The sequence below is a fragment of the Columba livia genome, chromosome 23 (assembly GCF_036013475.1).
Source record: "Columba livia isolate bColLiv1 breed racing homer chromosome 23, bColLiv1.pat.W.v2, whole genome shotgun sequence".
In the NCBI taxonomy this organism is placed as follows: Eukaryota; Metazoa; Chordata; class Aves; order Columbiformes; family Columbidae; genus Columba; species Columba livia.
Genome location: NC_088624.1, coordinates 2,309,981 through 2,337,926, shown reverse-complemented (window position 1 = coordinate 2,337,926; position 27,946 = coordinate 2,309,981). Strand labels below are relative to the sequence as shown.

At 56.2% G+C, this 27,946-nt stretch overlaps 1 protein-coding gene across 2 annotated transcripts; it reads left to right on the top strand.

The window, feature by feature from the left end:
• Window positions 1-74: 74 nt before the first annotated feature.
• LASP1 (LIM and SH3 protein 1) lies at window positions 75-27,946 on the top strand. Of its 2 annotated transcripts, XM_065039632.1 has the most exons (7): window positions 75-254; window positions 4,227-4,321; window positions 16,407-16,491; window positions 22,212-22,319; window positions 24,741-24,897; window positions 25,565-25,659; window positions 25,864-27,946. In XM_065039632.1, the coding sequence occupies exons 1-7, from the start codon at window positions 186-188 to the stop codon at window positions 26,035-26,037; spliced, it is 783 nt and encodes a 260-aa protein (XP_064895704.1). In that variant the 5' UTR covers window positions 75-185; the 3' UTR covers window positions 26,038-27,946. The 2 variants fall into 2 exon arrangements, with proteins under 2 accessions (XP_064895704.1, XP_064895705.1); XM_065039633.1 differs by lacking the exons at window positions 75-254; window positions 4,227-4,321 and adding an exon at window positions 9,670-9,698.

Here is a 27,946-nt window from a genome sequence, read left to right as displayed (position 1 = left end):
GCGCGTGTGCGCGCGTGGGTGTGGCCACGCCCCCACGCGCGCCCCCGCCGCCCCGCCCCTTCCCCCCACCCCCCCATCCTTATTTAGGGGCGCGGCGGCGCGGGCGGCGCTTCAGAAGCAGCAGCGGCGGCGGGTGGGAGCTCGACCGCCCCCCCATCCTTCTAAAACCCCTTAAAATTGCAGCTATGAACCCAAATTGCGCTCGCTGCGGGAAAATCGTGTATCCCACGGAGAAGGTGAACTGCTTGGATAAGGTGAGCGACACGCGTGGGAGCGGCGGAGGGGGGGTGTTGCGCTTTCCCACGGGGTCTCCGCTGGGTGCGACAGTTTTTCCGACCACCCCCGTGGGTATTTCTATGGTTATGGGTGTCCTCTGGTTGTCCCGTGGGGTGGGGATCTACAGTTTCTTACATCCCCCTGGGCGTGACACCACCTCGTTCCGTGGACCAGGAGCCCTTTGGCGGAGCTTTTGGGGCCTTTTCGTTAATTTAATGTATAATTAAAGAGCAGCAGCAGCCCCGGGCGCCCGCGGAGGCCGCTGGAAAGCAACAGTTAACGCTCCCCCTGAAACCGGGAACCTCATCTGGTTTCCATTAGCTTTTTTCTTCCATCCCAATTGATACTTCTCTGTTCCAGAATTCAGTCTTTGCTTGCGTGCGAACGCTTTGAGTCTCCGTTTTGGGGCTATTTCCCCACCAAAAATAAAGCTTCTGTGCAACCCGCTGCTGAGGAAGGTGATGGTGGAACCTTCCCACCCGGCTCCCATGGGGTTTGCCTTTGATTTAACCCCTCTCAGAGAGCAGAGCCCCCCCCATCCTCCCCCTTCCAGCCTCTGGGATGACCAGTTTAGGCACTAAAAGGCACTGGAAGAATGCGCGGGTCTCGCAGCGCATTCCTGAGCTGCAGCAGACCCTACACTCGCATTTTTCACAGATGATGTTTCTTCCTGGAGCTGGAAGCTGAACCCTCGGTGTCCCAGGGACTTTGTCTCCTGCAGCCTATGCTGGCTCCGGGTAGCTGCAGGATATCAAATTCACATATCCAAATTGGGGATAATTAGAGGGGGGAAAAAAGTGGGGGGTTGACCCGTTGCTCCCTCCTGTGCAGTGGTTGGGATTTGGGCCACTTTTGAGCAAATTCTAGATGTTTAGGAGCGTGAGGCTGCCGTCACCCTCTTGTGCTTCTAGATGTCTTATGAGCTTCTTGCTACAAGTCATCGCATGGCCAGCCGTGCAATGCAGCACCCCCCAACCAAATGGCTCCCCACTCATTAATCCCCCCCCGTGTTAATTTCTCCCGGGGTTTGTGGCAGCGGGAAGTGTCTCCCGCTTCCCGTCAGAGCTCGGGATGGGCCCCGTGTTATTGCAGCTCCTTCCTCCTCCTCGTTTCGCTCTACCCTGAGCAAAGTTGAAAGGGCAGCTCTGCCGTTGTTTGCATAAGCGCTGCTGGCGCTGAAGTCGAACCGCAGGCAGCAATAACGACGGGCTTCTGGGAGGAAAAGTGTGCACGCCGTTGCCTTTCAGCTGCTTTTTCCTCTTATTTTTGCTGCTGTGTTGACAAGCAGATGCGCTTGGGTTTTCTCCTGGTAGTTAAATCAGGAAAGACAGTTTCCCGTCTGAGATTTACTATAAATGAGGAAAAGACTCGCTGCTTCGTTAGGCTTTACGAACGCAGCGCCTTGGGGGGCGACTGGCCTCCCACCCGCATGAAACTGGGGTTGTGCCCCCCGAGCCGTCGCTTTGTCACCTCGCGAAAGGCAAATGCTCCGCTGGCATTTGGGGAACTGGGTGTCATTCCCTTCCCCCCCGCCACCCCAATAAGGTGCTGGGTGATGCGTTTGGCTTCCGCTGGGGAAGTGACATCTCCTGTGCCCCCCCCCCGCAGGGCTTGGCGGTTGCAACTGCTGAATGCACGTCAAGCTGATGTCAGATCTTTATTTTGGTGAAAATGAGAGGTTTGAATGAGCTGTTCCAGTGCATTAAACCCCATCAAGGCTTTGCCTCCAGCCTAAGGAGTCTCCTTATGTTCTTTAAGCCTTGAGTCTCAAGCGATGCATGTGGAGCAGCTTTGCCTGGCAGAGGATGTTGTGTGGCTGTAGTAGCAGCTCTAAGGGGATACACTGAGGTGGGCTGAGCTCTGCCCCCACATCTACCAAGTGGCAAAGTTGCTTCAGGGGCCCCAAAGTTGCTCCATCTTCCCCAAAACGGCCATGGTGCTTTTCATAGAGGACAACCTATGGGTCAAGCTGTTGTCCCTGGGATTTGCTCCAGATGTTCGCAGCACTTCAGGCTTGGAGCTGGAAAACACGGGTGTTAATGCTCTTCCAAAAACCCATTTGAAACTTGTCCTGTTTTCTCTTTGGAGGGCGAGCGGCAGCGTTACTGGAAGCCGGTGTAATTGCCGTTCTCCTGTGCCCGTGCTGCTCTTAGTGCTGCTTTAAATTCTGGCGTTATTGCTGTTGGTTTAGTGGCAGCAAGACTTGGAGATGGGGTAAGTGCTCTCTGGGTCGCTCAGGCTGCAGAGCCCTTTGCAAGAGCCACAGGACAGAAACACCTCTGAGCAACCCCTGGTGCAAACTGGGGCAGGAATACACATTAATTACTCTCCGGACAGGTGTAAGGGCCATCTGAGCGCATTGCTTGTGCTGCCACGGGCAGGGGACAATCGGTCTTGCCAGGTACCCGGTGGCTCTTGGGGACACGGGTGTTCCTCAAGGAAGCGGCTCTGAAGTCACGTTGTCTGTCAGTTCATCTCTACGTATTTATAGCAGCGTCTCTGGTATTTATGTGAAGCTATGAACGGCTGATGAGGCTCGGAGAAGTCTGTTAATTAGCTCTGATGTGGTGGTAGCTCAATGGAAAGGCTGTAACTTTGGAGATGCCCAGAGAACTGCGGGCTCGGCTGTTTGTCTGTCCGTAAGTCAGAGCGGTAGATGACGGGGTGCAGGAGGGTGTTGGTGCAGGAACAAACCCTCCCTTGCCGCCAGCAGCTGGTATAACTGAGGGAAAAGAACAAATACGTTGCTCTGAGCAACTGAAAGGAGGAGAATTGTCCTTGTGGGCTGAGTCACCGTCTGGCGGAGCCGCGGGGGTGTTTGTGCGCGGGGTGCGGTACCTGCGCTGGGTGGCACGAGGGTTAGGCTTGGCTTTGCTGGAACGTGGGCTGAGCCGGGGTGGAAGTGACTTCTTGTTTAAAGCTTAAGGGTGGAAATCATAGCAAGAGCCGCCAGCTGTTCTCCCCGGTTTGCTCGCTGCACAGTGTCCCCAGCTCCAGGTCTGGGTGTCACTCTGCGCTTGCTGACTGTCACCTCCTTGCTCTTGTGGGCTGTTCGTGTGGCTTTTGGCTCGTTCTTCCCCTGGTTCTGCAGGTTTGTGCTGTGCAGGGGGGTTTGCTGAAGGAATTGGGTCAGATTCTGCTCTGGTCCCTGGGAAGTCACCCCAGACCCCTCCATGTGTCCTTGGGCTGTGTGGGGTGTGACTGCACCCCGAGGGTCTTCCACTGGTTAAAAGGAAAACTGTGTTTGGGTGACAAACCCCAGGGCGTGGGGACAACCTGAGGCTGCTGCTGCAAGAGCTGGGGGGCAGAGGATGAAGAACCCCCCCGCACCTCTTCCTCGCTGCCATCTCCCTTGTGTTGGCTCCCAACAGCCCCACCATGGGCAGGGGGGGCAGAGGGGTTTTTGGGGTGATCCTGTGTCCTCTAGGGATTATACACCAAACTGCGTGTGCAACAGTGGTGTCTTCTCATGAGAACCTTTCCTCCATCTGGGTTTGCTTGGCTCGCTGTCTGCAGCCCCACCTGACCTGCTCGTCTGGCTATCTCCTGCCTAACATCAGCAAAAAGAACCCGCTAAAGCAGCGACTTTGAAGCCTGCAAACCACATCTGTTACCAGCTCCCTGCTCCGGGGGGTGGTGGTGGTGGTGACTCTTTCATAGTAGGAGGCTTCTCGTCTTGTGTATTTGGCCAAACCTGATGAATTCCTGGTTGGGAGATAAGAAAGCAAGATGCTGCTGTAATGCAAGTCATTGGGAGGGTCGGGGGGATTTGCTTGGGTCTTAAACCAGCAAGAATAGTCTGTCCTTAGGGTTTTGTGGGGGTTGGGGATGCCGCCCCCAATATCTCGAGGCTGGAGGAGCCACCGGGTTGGATTCGTGTGATCCCGGTGGGACGTGGCCCCGTTTCGCGAGTCGCTCGTGCTAACGATGCTCTCGTCTCTCTCTTGCAGTTCTGGCATAAAGCATGTTTCCACTGCGAGACCTGCAAGATGACCCTAAACATGAAAAACTACAAGGGCTACGAGAAGAAGCCGTATTGCAACGCGTGAGTCTCTGCTGCCGCGGGGCGTGCCGGACCCTCCTCGCCCCCCGAAATGAGGGTTGGGGGGTGCTGACCTCAGCACAAACTGCCCTTCCCCGCTGCTCCCCAGTGTTCTCTGGGCGTGCAGGTAGAGGGGTCGCACTGGCCAGTTAGCACTGGTATTAAATCAGTGTTTTCTAGGCTTAAATGGCAGCTCTCCAGTTCCAGCTTGGGGAGGCGAAAAGTGGCAGAAATTCAGATACAAGCAGGTGTTTACATGGGGTTGATCTGAATCTGCGCCCCCTTAAAGAAGGGGAAATAAAAAGGTGTTTATCCCACCCCAGCGGGTGTTTGGGGGGAGCGGGAGTGCCCTGGTGTGCAGGGGTGTGACACCGCGTGGGGACACCGCTGTCACCGCAGCCTGTGCCGGGGCGTTCGCCCTCATCTACTGGCACTTGCCCTGGGTGTTATGAGAGTAAATACAGCTTGAATGCAAAATCCCTCGCTCTGAGTGGGGTAGAATGAGAGCAGCTGCCGTTATCACACCTCACTTTGCTTTCCTGGATCTTTCAAGGGGTGGATGTTCCCCAGTCCCCATTTTTTCATATAAAGAAGGACCCTTAATTGTCCACAGCTTCCTATGCTCTGCAATTGCATAACGAACAGGGTCCTTGTTCCGTACGGAAGCACTGAGCTCTACATACCTGACATGTTTCTTAATGTCTATAAAGCAGCTTTGCAATAAGAATTTTGCAGCTGCTGCTTATACATTAACAGCTCTTAGAAAGAAAATTAGATAACATAATGCTGCTTAGCGCTTGTATAGCACGGCGGGTTCGCAGACTACTTTATAAACTTTAATCCCGACAGCATCCTTGTAAGATGGGTATTATCCTGTTAGTGTCTGAGACAAGGAGAAGCGGTTAAACCACCAGCCCTGTGGTGCCTTAGCAGGAACTTCCCACTTGTGTAGCTCTTGCATAGGTTGGTTATTGCTGATATCAGATGGACAAGTCACGATCAAAACTGGTGTTGAACTGGGATGAGATTGGCAGCATTCAAGTCTCAGCTGGTGTAATGGTTGTGTCCTGGGTTCTCGCAGGGTGGCAGTTGTGTGACAAGTCTTGGTGACCTGTTTGTGTGGGGGGTCTCCAGCTCTGGGCTGAGCGGGTGTGGGTTAGAGGGACGCTTGTTCTTGGGCTGTGCAGGTTGGTTGTGGTCCAGCCACCTCGGGATCTCTGAGCTCCAGACCTAATTTGCAGGACATAAGACCCCCCCGAGCTGTTCCTGGAGTCCCGAACCGCAGTTTCTCCCCTCTGGTTACCCGGTGCCAGCTCTGGTGCTGAGCCCTGGCCTTGCCCATCCCCAGCGCTTCTGCCCCTGGACCTGGGGTCGGGTTCTTTGCTCCCTCGCTGCAAGGGAAGTGGGATAATAATGGGAAATTCCTGAGATTCCAAGGAGTCTGCGCAACCCAGACCCATCTCAGTTTCTCAACCCCCTCTCCTCTGGAGCTGCCTTTGATGCTGCTTTGCTGGCTTAACCCTTTAACAGCCTTTCTGATGAAGACGCAGTTGTCTGTCTCACCTCTACCCCAGGGCAACCCTGGATGTTCCAATTGTGCACAAAACCCCACATTATATTTCTTTTCCCCTCCTACCTTGCCTGGCAATGCCTTAAAGCGAAGGGAGGTGAGAAAACAGCAGGAGGATTTGCTGCCAGCCCCCGTTTTTGGGGTGGAGGCTGGATGGCTGCGATGCCCAGACGTGGGGGGAAGCTCCAGCCAAAGGACGTGGGTTTGGTTCCTTCTCAGCTGCTGCCCCCAGAATAGCTTGGGGAGGAGGAAATGAATGGGTGAGGTGTCCAGAACATGCTCAGCCTTTCCCAGCAGTGTCTGCTGAGGCCGGAGCCGAGGGGCAGCATCTTCTGTCCCTTGAGAAGGGGGTGGAAAAGCAACGTTTATCCTGGCAGGGTAGAGGCTGCTTTTCTGAACATGCCTCGGCACAGGGTCTCCTCTGTTCCAGCCGTGGCCGCCTGCCAAATTCCTGAGTTTCTTTCTTCAAGAGAGCAGGAGGAAGAGGGCTGGGCTTCCTCCCATCTGACATCCCCCCAGCAATAAATCCCTGCGAAGCCTTTGGAGAAGGTGGCTGGTTAACTCTGCCCGGCGCTGTTGGGAACTTGGTGGCAGACGTGACCGTCACCACCCTCCTCGCCGTTCCCCTTTGGGCTTCGGTTGGGTGCTGGGGGGGACTGGTTGGGTGCTGGGAGCTGAATTCCAGGCTGGGCTCAGCGCCTTCATGGACACTGTGAGCTGAAACAGGTAAAAGTGAAGAGCCAGGTGAAGCTTGAAGCTTCTGCTGGCTGCAAAGGACAGGTGGGACTGTTCAAAGGGACCAGCTGCTCTGAAATATGCATCATATATATGCTTTAATTTGCTTGTTGTGTGGAAGGGGTAATGCGGCTCAGGGCTGTCCCCCAAACTGGGGTGGTGCAGCACTGGGGCTCTGGTCCCCTCCCTGCTGACCACCAGCTCCAATCTCTGCCTTGAAAGATCCCACCTGAGTGTTCAGAGCTGTATATTCAATCTGGGGAGTCGGCGCCTTCAGAGGCATCACCACTTGAACGCAGCCAGGAGCTGTGCTGGGAAAGAGCAGAATCCGGGGTGAAAAGCCTCTGTCTCTACCGCAGGGATGTTGGGATGCGCATGGGGACGCGGAGCTGCCGAGCCAGACCCTCTGTCCGTCCTGGGCACGCGAGGGGATCCCGGTGCTGCTGCGTCTCCACATCCCCTTGCTAAACTGGATTCTTTTCCCCACTCAAAAAGAGGTTAAAACCCAAGTGATACTGCCGAAAATATCATATGTAGGTGTGTCGGTGGGGTCCCCGCGCCCTCCATGTGCCACATGTGCGTGACTTCAGCTTTCCTTCGAGGAGCTGGCTTTCCTTGCAGAGAAACCCCACCTGCGGGGTGTGTGTGATGTGTCCCCAGGGATGGGGGATGTTCTCCACCCCCCACCCTGCCCCGATGTGTCCCTGGGGATGGGGGACATTCCCCCCACCCCACCCGATGTGTCCCCGGGGATGGGAATGTTCTCCCCCCCACCCAATGTGTCCCCGGGGATGGGGGGTGTTCCCCCCTCCACCCCACCCCCGATGTATCCCCGGGGATGGGGAACTTTCTCCCCCCTGATGTGTCCCCAGGGATGGGGACATTCCTCTGCGCTGAGTCAGGATAAGCGGCTTGCCCGGCTTACCTAGACCCAGTATTACTGGGGCTGTAAAACCTGTAATTGCTGCCGATGACCCGAAGACCCTCCCTGATGGATTTTTGGCCATTAAGATCCTGGCTTTTCCATTGGGAGCGAGCAGTCCTGTAGCGCTGGGCAGAATCCTCACTTGGAAAAAGTTAGTGAGCGGCTCAGAGCCTTGCGAGGAGCCAACGATCCGTTCTTGGCATCCCTCTCCGCTCCATCTGGTAGCAGCCTACTATGTTAATAAATTGATCTTCCAAGTTTAGGGGGGGCAGGAAGGGAAGGAGGAACAACTGTGGCGCTGGGATGGAGTCCAGGTGTTGATCCCAGGCTTTGTTTGTGCCGGGTTTCTGGAGGAGAGGAGCTGCTGTTCTGCCTGGCTGTGCACACTTTGCACACCGTGGGGCTCTGAACAGACTCTGCTGTAAATGAAATCTGGCCGCCCCATCTGCTGCTGGGGGGGAAGACCCCAATGTGTGGCTTTGAGAATCTGGGGGTACACTTGTGCCTCACCATGTTTGGGGAAGGGCTCCCTGGTGCATGTTCTGTGCGGGATGTGGAATACGGGGAGGTTCTCCTGAGTAATGCTGTGATTTAATGGTTGGCAGGCTGCAAATGTTAGTGAGTTCTCTTTGGGGTGGAGGCTGTTTTCTGGATGTTTGGGGATGGCTGACTCCAAGTGCTGCCTGTGTACCAGGGTTGATGGGGACACCTCTCACCGCTGATGTTGTTCCTCCTGGAAACCCCAAATCCTTCTCTAGGGCTCTGCTGCCCTAGAGAATTTCCCATCCCTGGATCCCTTAAGCCACCAAGACACAGGATGTCCCATCCCTGAACACTATGAGGCCACCAAGACACAGGATGTCCCATCCCTGAACACTATGAGGCCACCAAGACCATGATGTCCCATCCCCGAACACTATGAGGCCACCAAGACCATGATGTCCCATCCCTGAACACTATGAGGCCACCAAGACCATGATGTCCCATCCCTGAACACTATGAGGCCACCAAGACACAGGATATCCCATGCCTGGACACATGGGGTGACCAAGACCTAAAATATCCTTTCCCTGGGCCCCTTGGGCTACCAAGACCTAAAATGTCCCATCTCTGGACCCCTAGGACCACCAAGAACCAAGATGGCCCATCTCTGAACCCTTTGGGGACACCAAGTCTTAAGATGTCCCATCTCCAGCCCCCTTGAGCCAGCCGGGGCAAAATGTCCCATCTCTGGACCCCTTAGGCCACCAAAAGACCTAAAATGTCCCTTTCCTGGACCTGTTGCGCCACTGAGAGGCAGGATGTCCTATCCCTGCACACTTTGGGACACCAAGAGCCAGGATATCCCATCTCCAGCCCCCTGGGGCCACCAAGACCTTAAAATGGAAGTCCAAAATCCTTCTCTAGGGTTCTGCTGCCCCCCAGCCACAGCTGTTACCCCCTCCAGGGCGGGTTTGTCCCTGCAGTGGATGCTCCTGGAGATGAGTTTAAACCTCTGATGCTTTGGGGTGCGCAACCTGGAGCACAAGTGTGATGGGAGCAGTGGAGGGACCTGGGGGGGTTGAGGTTGAATCTGGGAACAATTTCTTCCCCAAAGGGCTGTGGGGCATTGGAACAGGCTGCCCAGGGCAGTGCTGGAGTCACCATCCCTGGAGGGCTGGACAGACGGACATGAGGTTCTCAGGACATGGGGCAGTGCCAGGGGTGGGTTATGGTTGGACTCGATCTTGAGGGGCTTTTTCCAGCCAAAATGATTCAATGATTCCTTGTTTGCTGCTCCTGGAGTCTGGAGAGGTGAATACATTCTCCTGCTTCAGGTGCTTGTTGTTAAAGGCTAAACCCAGCCTAACCCTGGCACAGCAGATGGTAACTGAGCCGAGCTGCCCGGCACTGACCGTGCGAGGACTGCAGATGGATGTTGACTTCCCAACTCGCTTTATCCCCGCCTGGGGCCACGAAACCGTGTGGAAAAACCCAGCTGGGCTGCGATGCCGCCTCTGCTCCCACAACCAGCGGCCGAGGGGGGGCTGGACGGGCCGGGCTTTGTGCGGGGTGAGCGGAACCTCCTTCCAGACGCGACTCCTGACTTCACAGCTTGGCAGCCCCTGTTCTGCGTTCCCTTGAAATGGTTCCATGATGGATTACAGCAGGTTTGTGAAAAACAGGCTGTGTTGAGTCAGGCTGCGCTGCGATACCCTGGGCTGGTGGAGCCTTTGGGGCCGGGGGTGAGCAGGATGCTGAGGGATGCGCTGGCCGAGCAAACCCCTGCTCTACACCCCAAAACTGCCGTCCTGGGGCTGGGGGGTGATGGGTTTTGCTTCATCACCCCCTTGCAATCCTGGCACCGGTACCTTGGATGAGCAATGGGGTGGGATTTCAGAACTGACACCCCGCACAGTTGTGCTCTGAGTTACTTCATGCAAAGGCGGTTTTTGGGTGGGCTGGGAGCAGATGTTGGGAACCAGCAGCAGCTGCACATGTGGAGGGCTGGACCAGCCATTTTGGCAGCTTCTCCCTCAAAATGCTGGGAGGAACTGAAGTTTTTCTCCGCAGCCTGTTCTCTTTTAGTTGTATTGGATTTTGTTGGTTGGTTTTTTAATAGTAGGATGTTTTCAACCCCTCCGCAAAGCGCTGTGGTGCTGCTTTTATTATTAAAAAAAAAGAACAGTTTATTTCTTTAAGCTTGTCCCCAAGAATCCGCAACCCCTTGAAAGGCAGGATGTGAACTCGGGAGCCTCCGGCAGAGCCGATTGCTTCCTCTGTTTAACTCTTCTTCCCCAAAACCCTGACACAGTGACCGTCACCTCGAGCTGCGGGTTTGTGACATGGTGTATTTGCATCCAGCACTAAAGTCCGTGCTGCTGCTCGCTGGGCAAATCCCCCCAAAGCGTTTGCTTTAAAGCAGCCTGGATTAAACACAAGCAACACTTTGAGACGGGGAGACTCTTCTAAACATTCAAATCATCTCGTGCACAATCTGTATAGGAACAGATCCATATTTGAGTCGTGCTGAAGATGCCAAGTCTGAGCCCCATGGCTTCCAGACCTTATCAGTTCTCTCTTTGTAGAACAGCTGGACGGTGCCGCGATGCATTTAAATGTGGTTTTAGTTGTGTCCCGCCAGTCTCTTTATTGGAGTTTAAATCCTTCTCCAGCTTGTGCGAAGCTCCAAAGGCAGAAGTTTAAGCGCTGCCACTTGGCTCCCTGGGAAGGCTCTTGGAGGTAAAACCCACATCCAGGGCAGGACTGGGACGCAATGGGGTGCAAGAGATTCACGTCCCTCTGGAGTTTGCTGCTGCTCTGGGCCTCGTTTATGGATCACGAGGAAGCTGGACTGAGATGCTGGTGTGGGGCTGTTTCTGGTCCATGTGTGGGAGGAGGGTCTGTGTTTGCTTTATAATGTCTCTGCCAAAGGAGTTTCCCACCTCAGCCAATCCTTCATCTGCCTCCGTACCCAGAGAGCTCCTAATGCAGGAGCCAGACGGGCTCAGTCTGGAGGAGACTCGATTGACCTGATTTAGCGATGCAACAACAAAAACCGGCCTCATGGCTGGCTGTGGCTGGACCGGTGTCGTGCCAAGGGCTCGTGTGGGGGTCTCGCCACGGGCTGTAACGCTCCTATTTTTGGAGGAGCTGTGCACTCTGGGTTTTTGTGGGTTTGGGACCGCATCCCTGGGGTGCAGATGCTCGTGCCAAGCCGAGGGAATAGAGACCGAGACTGGTAGAAAGTGAAGCCATCCTTGCCGCCGCCGTGCTCATCCTCTCCCGCTCCGCCTGCTCAATTCCTTTCTTTGCAGCACATGAAATCCGGGGTGGCTTTTCTTAGCAATGGGTGTCACCCCCGAGGTCCCGCGGAGCTGCGCGCTGAAGTGGGTGGTTTTTCCGCCACTCCGAGTGAGGATGCGCTGCCGCCAGCGCCGAGTCCTCGCTCCATCACGTGTCCCGCTGCCCCACATATTCCTGTGCTGCTTCGCTTAATCTGACAGCGGGGGGGAGGGATCCCGTGCGTCCTGTTCATTAAACTCACCAGGCGTGGGGGGGATGATGGGGGTGTCTGCGGAGACCCCAAAGTGCCTGTCTGCCGGCGCTGCCCCCACACCAGCATGTTCCGCTCCATCAGTCCTTAAAATAATCTGTGTCTGGGTGATGCTGCAGCACCACATGGCCCCCAAGACCCACCAAATCTTGGCTCCCATCCCACTTCACCCCCTGTACCCTTGGGTGGGGGAAACACTGCGATGCTCCTACCGAAACACAAGCGGAACGTCGGGATGCTGTTGCAGCATCACCCAGCAGCAGGATCCAGGTACCTCGTTTTCCCTGGCTCCCGTTTGCTCTCGAAAGGTTACTGGTTTCGCTTGAATAGCGATTACTTAGCAGACTTTACACAAATGTCACATCTGAGGATGCGTGGGACTAATTATTTCCTCGCAGCTTGTCAGGATGGTTTGAAGCAGCTTCCCCCCCGTTTGTTTTCTCAGCTGCTTGTGCCTGAAGCCCGTGGAGCCCAGAGGGTTTTACTTATGGCCCTTCAAGGCTCTGTCTTCCCTTAAAGCTGCTTTTTGTTCCCCACAGGGTTCTCTACCTGTTGCACTCGCTTACAAATTGAGTGTTTCTGCAGGAAAAGGGAACGAAGGGCGGCAGGGCAGGGAGTGTGACCTGCTGGCCATGGCCAGGTGAGCTCCTATAGCATCCCTTCTGCAGCAGAAATCCTCTTTCTCCATTGATTTTGGACTCAGTGCTCTATGGAAGCCGTGGTGGGCACCAGAATTCCCGCCGGTCCCAGTTTCGGAAGCCGTTGGCTCCGGTCCCTGTTGGTGAGGATGATTGCATGGGTGGATTTGGCGTGTGTTGCTCACGCTCCTTCTGAAAAGCAAAGCAGGTTGAGCAATAAAACACCCTCCCCCTTCCCCGCTTCCCCAGCCAAGACCTATTTCTGGTGCCGGCGGGGGGAGGACAGCGAGGACCCGCCGCTCTGCTCCCCCCGTGGCTTTTTGCCCACGAAAAGGGGCAGAAATGGGTCTGTTCCAATGTCCCCCCACACACACACACACACAGGGACGTGCCCCTTTTGCTGCGCATCCCACGGACACCCCATTCCCACGCAGACGCTGCAACCCAAGGCAACTCACTCGCTGCCTCCTCGTTAAGGTTTAATTTATTGCTGAGTCTTGCCGTGGCTGATTCTGAAGCACAGGGGGTGATTTTTCCCCTGTGTGACGGGGACTTGGGTGTCTGTGTGGGGGGACACGCTGGCTTTGGGGACTGTCACCGCTCCTGCAGCAGGAGCCCCTGCCCTTAAATTCCCCAAGGACTGAAATGCCTGTTTTATTTTATGTTCTTATATTATCAAGCAGCTCTCACAAGCTGGTACAAAAGCGATGCTTAATCTCGGGGGAGGACGCTCAACGTGTGCGTTTCATCCTACGCCTGGCGCAGACGGACAGACGCCTCTGGCTCCTCGCAGCCGTGGGCAGGGGCTGCAGGCTGAGTCAAAACCTGCCTCAAACCCCGGGGAGGTTTCCTCAAAATCCAACAGCAGCGGAAACCTAATTCTAGCTCAGCCTGTGCGGTCTGGGGTTATCTCTTCCTCTCCCTCGCCAGACCGCGGCTGCAAATGCAACAAGCAGGGCTGTCGGTCGCCTTGCAGATGGTTTCTTTTCTCCCCTACGACTGTGGCTTTTGAGTTCCACAGGGGTGGATTTCTCCGTCTGGGGGTTCCCTCCGTGCGGGGGACTCGGTGTTATCAGCGTGGCCAGGGCAGGGATGCGGTTGCCATGGCAACGGGATGGTTTCTGCTGGATCCTCTGGCTGGCCGCGCACGCCGCTTAACAATTGCATTTGCCCTTCACGGGAGCCGCGTGTCTGGCTGCGTCGCCCTTGCTGTTTAAATTGGGCTTCTCTGTGAAAGCTGCTGCTTTTACAATTGGGATTTGCAGGGATGGCGCCGGGACAGAGCTCTATTCCCATCCTCACGGGATGTGCCGCCCGTCGCCTTCCAGACCCAACCTGCAAATGAAGAATCGGCGATCCAGGAGGGCGTTTAGCTTTTTAGCTCTTTTTTAAAAGTGGCTTTGTTTTCTTTGGCTTTGGTGTTAATCAGGCGGTGACTTCCAAGGAAAGGGCTGCGGGATGTGAGCGGTAACTCAATAAGACAATATGAGTCTTGGGCTGTCCTCTCCTGCCCCTGTAAGCTGAGGTGGGCACTTATTGGATCAGCACTGGTGTTAATTAAGCCTGAGCTTCCCCAGCAGCTGCACCGGGGTTTGTAAAAAATAGCATTAAAAGACAATTTGAAAATGCCCGTTTCCTGCTCTGAACTCCGCTCAGCACATCCCAACCTCCTTGCAGCCGTTTGCCCTTTTGGAAGTGGAGATTGTCCCCATGAACAGCTGGGATGCAGCATCCCCTGAGCCAGGGCTGTTAAATTCACCTTCCTAGGCCACCGAAGCCTGCTATGAAAGGTTTTTGTCATCTTTGCAGTGACACAAGGGGCCATTTCCCTCCATACTGTCCCTTTGAGGTATGGATGCATTAACCCAGCACCTCAATGTCCAGAGCGCTTAAATAAACAGTAAATCTATGCCCGGCACGGTGTGCGCTGCTCCCGCTGAGCTCCGGACCCTCCTGGAGAACTGGATTTGTATCGTTATTGGAGTCACAACGCAGGAATTTTGCCGTGGGCAGAATTGTGGTGAAATATCTGCCTTGATATCGGATCCCGGCGCGAAGCTTTGACACACCAGTGCCCGAAGGCAGCGGGGAGCGGAGCCTGAGCACGCCGCGCTGTATCCCCCTAATCAGATTAATCTAAACAGGGATTAAACTCTATCCCCCAAGCAGTTGGTGATCTGTTGTTTGCCTAAAACTGGTTCTTGTCCCTTTTTCCGTTGTAGTGCTGGATGTTTGGGGAGCTGTGGATGGTTAATTTAGGCTTATTATTGGGATGAGGGCTGGCCGGGCTCTCATGGCTGATGCCTATCAGGTGCTGATGGGTTGGTTGCCCTGAGATGGACAGTGTGTTTCCGACCCCTCGTGGACCCTGGGGTTGACTCCCGCTTCCCAAAAAGCAGCTGGGATGGTGGTGATGGGCGGCTGATGGTAGTGGGAGGCTGATGGTGATGGGTGGCTGATGGTAGTGGGAGGTTGATGGTGATGGGTGGCTGATGGCGATGGGTGGCTGATGGTAGTGGGTGGCTGATGGTGATGGGAGGCTGATGGCGATGGGCGGCTGATGGTAGTGGGTAGCTGATGGTGATGGGAGGCTGATGGTAGTGGGAGGTTGATGGTGATGGGTGGCTGATGGCGATGGGTGGCTGATGGTAGTGGGTGGCTGATGGCGATGGGCGGCTGGTGGCGATGGGAGGCTGGTGGTGATGGGCGGCTGATGGTGATGGGTGGCTGATGGCGATGGGCGGCTGATGGCGATGGGCGGCTGATGGCAATGGGCAGCTGGTGGCGATGGGCGGCTGGTGGTGATGGGCGGCTGATGGTGATGGGTGGCTGATGGCGATGGGTGGCTGATGGTAGTGGGTGGCTGATGGCAATGGGCAGCTGGTGGCGATGGGCGGCTGATGGTGATGGGCGGCTGATGGTGATGGGTGGCTGATGGCGATGGGCGGCTGATGGCGATGGGCGGCTGATGGCAATGGGCAGCTGGTGGCGATGGGCGGCTGGTGGTGATGGGCGGCTGGTGGTGATGGGCGGCTGGTGGCGATGGGCGGCTGATGGTGATGGGCGGCTGATGGTGATGGGCGGCTGATGGTGATGGGTGGCTGGTGGCGATGGGTGGCTGGTGGCGATGGGCGGCTGGTGGCGATGGGCGGCTGGTGGCGATGGGCGGCTGGTGGCGATGGGAGGCTGGTGGCGATGGGCGGCTGGTGGTGGCAACCCCGCAGCAGGTGATGTCCCGGCCCTGCCGGGCAGGGCAGCTGCCAGCATGCTGCTGCTTGCTGAGTTGTCTTTTCCCCTTTCTGCAAACCACATCTGCATTGTTTGGTTTCTGTGTGCGTGGGGCGGGGGTTCTCTTTGTTTTTTCGGTGTGGCTGAGGCAGCTATTTTTACTCTTGAGTTTCCTGCATTGCTGCCTTACTGCGAGGTATGTGCTGCTCTTGCAGGTCTGCGGTCGCTTATCCATCGCTGTCCTGCTCCGCCAGCCCTCCTCCACATACAGCTGCTTTTCGGCTCGTTTGACCACGTGTTGATTAGCCCTGGGCAGAGGTGCTAACGTTGATTCTGCAAATAGATAATTACTGATGCCAGAACCCACAAGCTCCTGCAGCCGAGGGGCTTCTGATGCTGCTGCCGACCACAGCACATGGGAGGGAAGGGACAGCGAGCGTGGTCATGGCCATAGAAGGACAGGGAACTGCTGGAGAGAGTCCAGTGTAGGGCAACAAAGATGCTGGAGGGAGTGGAGCATCTCCCGTGTGAGGAAAGGCTGAGGGAGCTGGGGCTCTGGAGCTGGACAAGAGGAGACTGAGGGGGGACTCATTCCTGGGGATCAATATGGAAAGGGGGAGTGTCAGGAGGATGGAGCCAGGCTCTTCTGGTGACAACCAGTGACAGGACAAGGGGCAATGGGTTCAAACTGGAACACAGGAGGTTCCACTTGAATATGAGAAGAAACTTGTTCCCAGTGAGGGTGGCAGAGCCTGGCCCAGGCTGCCCAGGGGGTTGTGGAGTCTCCTTCTGTGCAGACATTCCAACCCGCCTGGACACCTTCCTGTGTAACCTCATCTGGGTGTTCCTGCTCCATGGGGGGATTGCACTGGATGAGCTTTCCAGGTCCCTTCAACCCCTGACATTCTGGGATTCCGTGAATATAATGACTAATAATGTGTATTTTCCCTCGGCAGACACTACCCGAAGCAGTCCTTCACCATGGTGGCAGACACCCCCGAGAACCTGCGCCTCAAGCAGCAGAGCGAGCTCCAGAGCCAGGTGAGCCCGCGGGACCCCCATCTCCCCACATTCTCCCCCATGTTTTCCCCCATCTCCCTGCATTTTCCCCCATCTCTCTGCATTCTCCCCCACCTACCCACATTCTCCTGCACAAAAGAGGGACAGGGGGCTTTGGTGCCTCGTCTCGTGTCTCTCCCATCTCAGCTGTGTTTGCTCGCCCCTTCATCCCTGGTCACTGTGACCTCCCGGGGTGGGAAGGATCCTGCCCAAAATCCACTGCTCCCAGTCCCCACCTCGCACCGCTTTATCCTTTCCCTGCTCCCATCCAGCAGCTAAACTGGGTGAAAATGCAAACAGGCGTTGACTCTCTAGGCAAGAATTCCAGCTAAACCCAAATCATGTTGGGCTTGGGAGCTCTGGCAAGGAGAAATAAACAGATAGAAGGGATAACGACTGGCACAGATAAGGATTTCTTTTTCTCGAGTGGGAAGAGGCTGCTTGAGAAGGGTGTTGTCCAGACGTGTCCTGTTTGACACCCCGAGGGTGTCCCTGCATCAGCAGGAGTCCCCAGCCTCGACACACAGCTGTGCGCTGGGTTCTCACCCCAAAAACCTCCCGATGATGCGCTGGGAGCTGCTTGGCTCTTGGTCCCTTGGGTGGGCTGAGCAGTAATCCCTGTCTCCTTCTCAACCTCCAAAACACCGAGAAAAGCGAGCATCGATTTTGGGGGAGAAACCAGCCGGAAAAGGGCAAGGGTAGCGCAGAAACAGGCAGCGATGGTGGGTGACCTGGGACTGTGCTGAGCAAAGAGGCTGTTGAAGCATCTCGAGATGTTGCCCTGAACTGCTGTGATGCGCATCGGTGTCGCAGCACTGCAGGCGTGTGCAAGAGAACACATCCAGGGGCGATTTTGGCTTGAGTCAGCGTCTCACAGGAGAATGTGGGATGTGGCAACCCCTCTGGGAGTCTATTGAATTATTTTCCTTTGAAAAGGGGTGAAAAGGACTGCCCGGGGTGCTGTCAGCGTGTGGCTGGGCGCCGGGCAGAGGGAGGACGGCACCGGGTTTGCCGTGGCCGCGGTGTTTTCGGGGCGAGCGGCCGTTTTTCGGGCTCGATGCGCTGCTCTCCCTGCTGTGCCGTGAAGGATGCTGCGACCTTCCCGCCTTCTCCTCCCGTTAGCCTGACGTTGAAAAGCAAATTGCATGGGAATAATGCATGGAGGAGGAGGAGGGGGAACCCCAGGACATCACCCCTTTGCAGACAGAGCTGCTGGTGCCCCTGCAGCCACCATTGAGTTTTGAAACCTTGTCTTTTGTAAGGTCTCTTCCCCAGAGCCGGTTGCCCAACAGCTCCCTGGCTTGCACAAGCCCAGCTTTTCAGCTCCAGCTTAGAGCCAGAGCTCAGCCTGGGGCTGGCTTTGTGCTTCGCAGAGCGGTTAAGGGGACACAGTTGCTTTTCCATGGTAACAATCGGGATAATTCTTCACCGAGGAGTCTGGAGTCTCCAGCGTTTTCCTTCCAATGAATTCGGGCTCTTCATTAGTCGTTGCTTATTAAAGCAGACCCTGGGGAGGGAGGGTGCTTTGCTGTCGCTGCTCAGGACGTTCGTTCAGCTCCTGTGGCGTGGGGGAGGCGGCTGGAGGCAAAGCCAGATGCTGGCAGGGGTGGGGAGGCTTTATCCTTTCCAGAATAAATTCTGGATAAAGAAATCACATCTTTCTGCAGCTGCAGAAGTTGGGCACCAGGCCTGGGAGAACCTGCTGCGCTTCGTTGCACCTTGGGGTGCAGGGAGGGTGTTCCAACACCAGCACCCCACGTTTGCAGGGCAGGTTTCCCACCAGCATGAGCTGCAAAAGGAGGATTCATCTGAGCAGGGGGTGCTGGTGGTTTGGGTGGGAGGGGGAAACTGCTGGAGCCCTGGGGAGGACAGAACCTAAACACACTTCAGATAAGATCTTAATTCCTCTCTGCCTTTGTTCTGCCTACAAAGGGAGTCTCCTGTTTTCCAAGCGCCAAATGTTTGTATTTCTTGAAGAAAAACCTGGCAGGCCTCTGGTTTATTGACAAACCATTCTTACTAATTGCAGGAGCTGAGCAAACCATTGGGGACAGGAACAGGTCACTTGAGCCCTTCTAGAGCTTGCAGATTAACTGGGTGAACTGGAGCTGCGACAGGGAAGGGCTGGTGGGAAATGAAGCTGGGGAAGGGGCTGGAGCACAAGTGTGATGAGGGACCTGGGGGGTTCAGTGAGGAAACGGCCTCAAGTTGTGCCAGGGGAGGTTGAGGTTGGATCTGGGAACAATTTCTTCCCCAAAGGGCTGTGGGGCATTGGAACAGGCTGCCCAGGGCAGTGCTGGAGTCCCCATCCCTGGAGGGCTGGACAGACGGACATGAGGTTCTCAGGACATGGGGCAGTGCCAGGGGTAGGGGAACGTTTGGACTCAATCTTGAGGGTCTTTTCCAACCCAAACGGTTCTATGAATCTCCCCAGCAGCTTTGCCCGTTCCTCTGGAGCCGCTGCCCCCGTGTGCAACCCAGAGGAGGCCAATCCCAAATTTCCTCCCACCAAAAATACCCTCCCGGTGCGTGCCAGTGTGACTGGAAAAGCCAGCGGTTCACCGGCGCGGTTTGACGTCCCTGCCGCCGTCTCCGCTATTTGTGTCTGCGGAGGAGGCGTCTCCCATTCCGGTCACTGGGAGATGCTGGATAATGGTGTCTCATGGGGCTAAATGAGTCCCCAAAGTGGTGGCTCCGACGCCTGCACCCGGCTCTTACAGCCCACGCGCGGCGAGAAAATTGCAGGTTCCCGTCCTGTGGCTCCTCTGTCGACCTCCTAAAATGGGTGTTTTTGGGTGCAGCCCTTCCTGGCGGCGGGTGGAGGCTCCCGTGGCGTGGGAGGCCGGTCCCCACGTCTGTCACCTCGAGGAGCTGCTGCTGGTGGCATCGGGGCCGCGGACACAAAGAGGGTTTGATGTGCTTGAACCAAGGGTCGTGATGTGCGAAGGGCCACTCGTGGGCGCATGAGTTGTTGCTGTCCTTATCACAATTCCTCTGGGGAAATTAATTATGGATCCTATTGTTATTATTATTATCGCTGTTGTTATTGTTATTATTATTATTATATTATGATTATGATGATGGTTGTGCCGTGCTCAGGTTTCCCTGGCAGTTTGCTGCGGGTACCAGCCCTGGACGTGTGTTTTGGGTTGGATCTGCCCCTGGGTACCAGCATCTTCTCCTGGGACTCCTCGATTGGGTCCCCCCTGTGGTCAGACATCCCTGTACAGTGGTTATTTGTAGGGTTTTAGGGCCACATTCCTGTAGCCTGAAAGTTAGAGGGGTAAAAAGTGTATATATATATATAGAGAGAGAAGTTAAATACAGAAGTTATCGAAAGCACTGCTTAGCCTTGTGATTAGCTTCTCGCTTAGTAATTCTTTCTCTTTCTGGCTTGGATTTCTTACATCTCATCAACTTGTGCGTTCGCAGCTGGTACCTGATGTCTCCTCCTGGGGTTGGGATAAACCCTCTTCTTCCAGCAGCATCCCCAAGCACCTCGGCAGGGCTGGCATCCCCCAAAAACCAGGATTGTACTGAAAAGGGGGCAGATAAAGGGCAATCGCACCCCCCTGTCGAGCAAACTGGGGCTGGTGCTTTGCAGAGCAGCTTGTGGGGCTGAGTCACCCCTTCCCGCTCCGGCTCTGTGTCATCGGTTTGTATCGCTGTTATTAACCTCGTACGCGACGGCTGACACCCCCAGGCTGCTCCTTCCCCATTGGGGATGTTCGACCTTGGTTCTTTACCCCACCCAGCAACTTGTGCTTGGGTTTGTGGGGGTATTTTGGGGTTTTTTTTTTCTCTCTTATTACTTCAAGCAAATGGAGACTTCTGCCTCGAAACTGGTCTCTCGTGTTCCTCTGCTGTGCTTTGGCATCTTGGTTGTATTAACACCCTCCCAGGGTGGGCTCTGCAGCCTGGTTCATTAAGCCTTTTTGCTTTGGAGTTAGAAATGTCCCGTGACTTGTGTATCGCACCTTCAATCTCAGCGATTCTGTGACAGCCCGTGGTGGTGAAGAGGGTGTAGGGGCTCTGACACGCTCCCAAAACTTGCATTTCTGCTGGATTGCAGGGTAGGAGATGTTGGGTTTGTGAGCAGAGCACCGTGCTCTGGGGTATCCGGTGTCTCCTGCAGCCCTGGGGGTCTGACCTGGGGACATCAGAGAAGAGCAACAGGACTGGGGAAGGGACTTGAACACAAGCCCTATGGGGAGAGGCTGAGGGAGCTGGGCTTGTTTAGTCTGGAGAAGAGGAGGCTTAGAGCTGAGCTCAGCACTCTCTAGAACTACCTGAAGGGCAGTTCTAGCCAGGTGGGGATTGGTCTCTTCTCCCAGGCATCAGCAATAGGACAAGGGGCCATGGGCTTCAACTCTGCCAGGGGAAATTGAGGCTGGAGATTAGGAATCAATTCTTTGCAGAGAGAGTGGTCAGGCATTGGAATGGCTGCCCAGGGAGGTGCTGGACTCGCCGTCCCTGGAGGTTTTTAAACTGAGATTGGACATGGCACTTAGTGCCATGATCTAGTGAATGGACTGGAGTTGGACCAAGGGTTGGACTGGATGATCTCTGAGGGCTTTTCCAACTCAGTCAATTCTGTGATTCTGTGATCAGTGTCCCCGTCCCTGTCCCTGTGCCAGGTCCGCACTGGAACGGGCTGACAGCACCGCCGTGTCTTGGCTTCCCCAGAACAACTTATAATAACCTTTGGCAGCTTTTCCCTGAAAGGTGTTTCCAGGCCCAGCTGGATGCGCCGTCTGGATGGGAGGCAAATACGTGAGGTCTGGAGGAGTGTGTGTGTGTGTGTGTGTGTGTGTACGAGAGATAGATCAGCTTGATCCTGCTGCCCGGGTTGATCTTGGCATGGCGCTGAGCCCGGCGCAGACCTGCGAGCACAACCCTGGCCTTGCAAAGCTCTTCCTTTGTAGGCCTGGCCCAGGGGGACAGGCAGGACCAGCCCAGGGTCCAGCTGCTGCGCTGGCCAGGGACACAACCCCAACTCTGTCATCCCGTCTTCATAGCAGAGCGGTGCTATATTAAAAAAGAAATGCTTCTATATTAAAAAAATGCTGCTATATTAAAAATGCTGCTATAATAAAATGCTATATTAAAACATTAAAATAATAAAAATGCTATATTTTTAAAAAAATTTAAAAACAAACCAAAGAAAACAAGGACTTTCCAGCTCCTGGGTGTGATGGGAAGGGATGAATTGATGCTGATGTCGGCGTCTGGCAAATAGAAATGAGGATGCCTGTGTTTTGCCAGCCTCCACATCCTGGTTTCGTTACGTCTTCCCGGGTGAATTTCTCCCCAAGGCGGCTGAACAGTCCCTGCCATGGAAACACTCACAAAACCCTCATGGAAACGCTCATAAAACCCTCATGGAAACGCTCATAAAACCCTCGGGGCTCCCGAGCAGGGGGGTTGTCACAGGTCAGCTGCTCCCTGGTACGTGACTGTGCAATTCAAGGTAAATCCAAGCCACCCCCGGCCCTGCTGGAGGAAACAAGCTCAGCAGGTGCATAGGAAGGTGGGTTTGAGTTTCTGCTTGTGGCAATGCCCCACTTTGCTGTTACTGGGGACACTGGGGGCTCACCCGAGCAATGCAGAGGTGCAGATGTTATATAATTGTGTACCAGAAAGCTGCTGCATCTCCTGAAGTACCTGCATCTAAATGTGCTTTTTCTTGCTTTTGTACCCAGATTCGCTACAAGGAGGAGTTTGAGAAGAACAAGGGGAAAGGCTTCAGCATGGTGACCGACACCCCGGAGCTGCAGAGAATCAAAAAGACTCAGGATCAGATCAGCAACGTGAGTAGCTCCGAGTGTCTGCCCGTGCCGTTGCCGTGCCCGTCCTCCCGCGGGACGGCCTGTCCCGTACCTGCGGGAGACCCAGCTCTGCTGTTTCTGAAACATTACGTTAAAACCATGCCCAGGTTCAACGGCAGCTTGTGCCTCACCAGCAGCCTCTGTCCGCGCCCAGGTACGCGGCAGCTGCGGATGCGGTTGCCATGGTGAAGGAGGAGGATGCTCGCAGGGCTGGATGCTCGTAGGGCTTGATGCTCATAGGGGTGGATGATCGTAGGGCTGGATGCTCACAGGGCTAGATGCTCGTAGAGATGGATGCTTGTAGGGCTGGATGCTCGTAGGGCTGGATGCTCGCGGGGCTGGATGCTCATAGGGCTGGATGCTCATAGGGCTGGATGCTCGCGGGGCTGGATGCTCATAGGGCTGGATGCTCGTGGGGCTGGATGCTCGTGGGGCTGGATGCTCGTGGGGCTGGATGCTCGTGGGGCTGGATGCTCGTGGGGCTGGATGCTCGAAGGGCTGGATGCTCGAAGGGCTGGATGCTCGTGGGGCTGGATGCTCATAGGGCTGGATGCTCATAGGGCTGGATGCTCATAGGGCTGGATGCTCGAAGGGCTGGATGCTCACGGGGCTGGATGCTCATAGGGATGGATGCTCTCAGGGGCAGCTGCAGCACTAGGCGCATTAGGGGGGGTTTATCTGCCCCCTGTCCAAACTCACCCTGTGCTCCCAGGCACAGCAGCATCCGCCCTCAGCAGCGGGCAGGGAGTTAATTCACCTTTAACCGCTACCAAAACTCATGTGTGTTCCTTATCGACCGCCCAGGAGCTGTTGCGAAAGCCAAGCAGGGCTGGGAGGCGTCTCCCTGACCTGCAAACCCCCCCCGGAGAGCAGCTGTGCGTGAGAAACCTCCTGGGAGCTTCTGCAGCGCCCTGAGCTGCTCTCGCTTTGCCACCCTGGAGCATCCCCAACCTTGGGGACAAAGCCCCAGGGGTGGCAGCTGCTCTCTGCACCCCCAGGGTGTCACGGGGAGGAGGGTTTGGGGCGCAGGGAGAGCGGGGACGGCGTCTGCACCCACGGTGGGAGCTCACACACACACACACAGGAGCTCGCACACAACCAGAACACCCAGGAGGGCGGGAGGAGGTTGGTTATGATGTTTATTCCCTTTTCTTCTGCTCCTGTTGTGCAGCTCTCTATGCTGGGGGAGCCGCAGGGTGTTACCTGCACCCCAACCCGGGGCAGCGAGGCCTGGGGAGGGAATCCCGCTTGGCAAAGGGACCCGGCTGGGAGATTTTCCCTTGGGGGAGCTTCTCGGTGGGGTCTGAGCTGAGCCGAGAAGAACCGAGAGAATCTGTGGCTGTTCGGGGGGCATTAAACTCAGCAGAGCGATGGGATCGGCCCAGTCGCCCTCTCGCAGCTGCTGTTGCTGTTTTCAGCAGCTTCCCCATGGGCATCTGGCTGCCAGCCTGGGGTTGCCGTGACCCAATTAACGAAACACAGGAACAAAGACACGCTACCTGCGGAAATCCCGGCTCAGCGGGCAGCGGGTCGGTCCCGGGCGGGCAGAAGGTGCCGATGTGGTCCTGGTAATGGGGAAAACCTCCTGGACACAGGGAAAACCTCCTGGACACAGGGAAACCCTCCTAGAGATGGAGCTGTGCAAACTGGAGCCTCCAAGCACTGGGAAACGCTGTCCCCAAGCTGGGAAACACTGTCCCCAAGCTGGGAAATGCTGTCCCCAAGCTGTCCCTGCTCCTGGGAGGGTGGCTCAGCTCCAGGCTCTGCGGGGAGCCTGCTGGAGTGCCCTCCAGTAAATAACTGTTTAACCAGCAGCCAAATGGGCTCCAGGTGCTTTCCGATAGCGCTGCACTCATTAACACAAGTGGCTATTAATTTCTACGCCCACAGCCGGGCGGTTGGGTTAACCCTCCCCGCGGCGGGGGGGGACCCGCTGTGTTTGGTGGTGTCTGCTTTGAGTTTCCTTCAAAGGAAAACCCCAAAGGGCTCTCAGGCTTCGCTTAAAGCGAGATCCGGGGGTGGATCCCTGCGCTGGGGGGTTGCACAACAAACCCAGCGTGTTCCAGGGGATGTTTCCTAAAGCTGCTTTTGCTCCATTTGCTCCGCACTCCTGCAGCCTTGGGGGCTCAGGAGGTTGGTCTTGAACCTCACCCACGCCTGATAAAATTGGGTATCTCACCCATAGGACACTTAAAGCTCGTCTTTGCCACAAACAGGTCTGAGCAAATGTCCCTGGGGAGGTGGGAGGGGGAAGCCCCATGGGAATGTTTGGGGGTGTGATGGCTGATGCTGAGTCCTTGGTGACATAAAGAAATGAGCTGGGATGAGGTGGGGGGTGTTGGTGGCATGGGAAGGGTCTGGGCTCAGCTGTCCCACGGCTCTGACCTGTCCCTGTCCCTGCAGATAAAATACCACGAAGAATTCGAGAGGAGCAGGATGGGCCCGGGCCCCAGCGAGGGTGCGGAGCTGGAGGGCAGGAACTCCCAGGAGAGCAGCAGTTACCGGAGACCGGCCGAGCAGCAGCATCAGCCGCCTCACCTCGTCCAGCCCAGCACCCCAGGTAACCCGGGGCGGGGGCACAAACACCCGTTTGCTCTCTTTGCGAGGGGCTTTGTGTGTCCCCCACGTCCCAGCTCCCGCCAGCAGAGCTCTCATAGAATCATCTTGGTTGGAAAAGCCCCTCAAGCTCATCAAGTCCACCTGTTCGCCCACCCCTGGCACTGCCCCGTGTCCTGAGAACCTCATCTATGTGTATTTTCAACCCCTCCAGGGCTGGTGACTCCAGCACTGCCCTGGGCAGCCTGTTCCAATGCCCCACAGCCCTTTGGGGAAGAAATTGTTCCCACATCCAACCTCAACCTCCCCTGGCACAACTTGAGGCCGTTTCCTCTGCTCCTGGCGCTTGTTCCTGGGGAGCAGAGCCCGACCCCCCTGGCTCCAAGCTCCTTTCAGGCAGTTCAGAGATCAGAAGGTCTCCCCTCAGCTCCTGTTCTCCAGCTGAACCCCGAGGTCCCTCAGCCGCTCCATCACACTTGTGCTCCAGCCCCTCACCAGCTCCGTTCCCTTCTCTCCACTCGCTCCAGCACCTCAAGGGTTTTCTTGGCGTGAGGGGCCCAAAACTGCCCCCAGGATTCGCGGTTTGGCCTCCCCGTGCCCAGCACTGGGACAGTCACTGGCCACACCAGCGCTGACACAGTATTTGTTATGTTCTTGCCTCTCCCCCCCAGTTTACCAGCAGCAGCCGCCACCATCTCAGTGCTACGGCTACAAGGAGCCGGTGGCACCGGCCTCGACGCAGCGCAACGCTCCGTCTGGAGGGGGGGTGAGTGCAGACCCCGGGCTCGCACCCCAACACCCCCCGGTTTCCCTCCCCAGGGTCAGGGTTCTGAACGTGTGGTGGGGGCGATGCTGGCGCCTGGTCCATGTCACACCCAGCACCTGCGTTGGGTGAAAACCTCCTGCATTTGGCCCAGCTCTGGAGGGGTCCCGGGGGGGTCTGCGCCCACTGACCCCTCTCTCCCCGCAGAAGCGTTTCCGCGCCGTCTACGATTACAACGCGGCCGATGAGGATGAAGTTTCCTTCCAGGACGGCGACACCATCATCAACGTGCAGCAGATCGACGACGGGTGGATGTACGGCACGGTGGAGCGCACGGGGGACACGGGGATGCTCCCCGCCAACTACGTGGAGGCCATTTGAGCCGCGGGAGGGGACGGGGCGGGGGTGACAGCCGAGCCCCCCACCCCGGCCGCGTGTGTGTGCGTCTCTGTGCCCCAGTTCCCTTCTCCCGCGTGCTCTGCCGGAGCCGCGTCCTGACATCTCGGTTACTCTGTGTTTCTGCAGCCGCCTCTGGTTTCTCTTGCCAATTTTAGCTTCGTTCTAGCTCTGTCGGGACCAAGGGACCGTCTGCGAGGGATGGTGGGGGCTCGAGGGACCAAACCAGCTTTCCTGCTCCTCCGGGCTCCCTCCTCTCGAGCTCTCCGGGTATTTTGTGGCTGGGGGAGCAGCCAGAGTCGCTGGGACCCAGCAAAGGGAGGAGGGGACCCCCTGTCAGGACCAAATTCCCCCTGCGCTGGCGGGACGGGCAGAGGTGTCTTTTGGGGCGAGGCGAGGGATGCTTGTTCCGCCTCGTCCCATCGCTCCCCCGGCTCCTCTGCTCCGTTTTTCCGTCCCGTTTCACTCCCTTCAGCCCTCAAAACAGAAAAACGTTCGCGGTTTGAACCTTAAACAAAGTCTTTCTGGTGGGACGTGGAGCGGCTGCTCTGGGCCCCCCCGGAGCGGCTCCCGCTGCTGCCCTGTCCCGTGTCCCCTGGGAACGGAGCAGCCGCGGTTTTGCTTTGCCCGCCCGATTCTGGCGATTTGGGGGGACGTTGTGACACCCCCATCTCACGTCCCCCCCGCAGCTCCGGCTTTTCGGTCTTTGGGATGATGTCTGGGGGGGTCCCCTGTGCCCCCCATGCTCCCCAAATTCACCCAGAACCTGCTGTTGCTGCTGCGGGGTTTTGGGGACCCTCCTGCTTGGAGGATGCTCAGGGGGGCCGGGAGCTCAGCCCCCATCCCTGCGCCTCTGTGAAACATCCTCGGGTGCTGGGGACCGTCCCGGGTGCCCGTCCCCTCCGGCCACTCTGTCTCGAGGGGCAGCGACCAGAATTTGGCACCCGAACCACCCCACACCCCTCGTCGGTCCCCAGCGACGGCGGCTTTTGGTGCCACCGCTGCCTCGGGGTCATGTCATGGACCAAAATCTCCGAGTGCATCCCCACCCCCTTCTCTTTCGGGTTCCAAAGGGGGTGGGCAGAGACAGAACTGGAAGCGCATGGGGGGGATGCTCTTCTCTGCCAAACATGTGACAGGGACTGTGGCACCGCCGGCCCCTTGGGGCACAAACGGGACCCCCGGAGCAGCCGGGCTGGGTTTACGGGATGAGAATCCCGGTTGGTGCTAAACCGAGACTAAAACTAAACCCAAGCAGGAGAGAGGGGGCGGCAGGGCGGGGGGGGCGGCTCCTGCTCATCCCCTTCATCACCTTGTCTGGGATCGAGGGGGAGTATCAATGTGAATAAACTGGTTTTTAATGGACCAAGTACCACGCGCAATCACGTTTTGGTATACAGACCTTTTTTAATGCTACCTTGAAACCATCGTCCTAAGGCTCCCCTGCCACCCCCTGCCCCTTCTCCCCCCACCACAGCAAACAAACCTCTTACTGCTTGATTTCTTGCCTTTTTCTCTCGACTTATGCACTTTTTTGCCTTTTTTTCATAGCTGAAAAGCACCTAAACCTGTATTTAAAGTAAATAAATAAAGTAGTTAAAAATTAAAAGCTAAATTGCTTCTCATCACGTGTAAAATAGACCTCGTCCACCCCGGCTTCCCCAGTTCCAGTGCTGAGCTTAGAATGTGTTTCCTTCCGGATCCGTCGCTTGATTGGGGTTTGTCCTCGTGTCCCCGTTCCCGTCGGGTTGAGCACCCACCTCTTTAAGACAGAAAAGCAACAAAAATCATGTTATATTTGGCCTTTTTAACCGAACCATCGAATGGAACAAACCAACTGATTCTCTTCCCGGGTTTACTCCAATTCAAAATAAAAGGATAATTTTTACCTGCC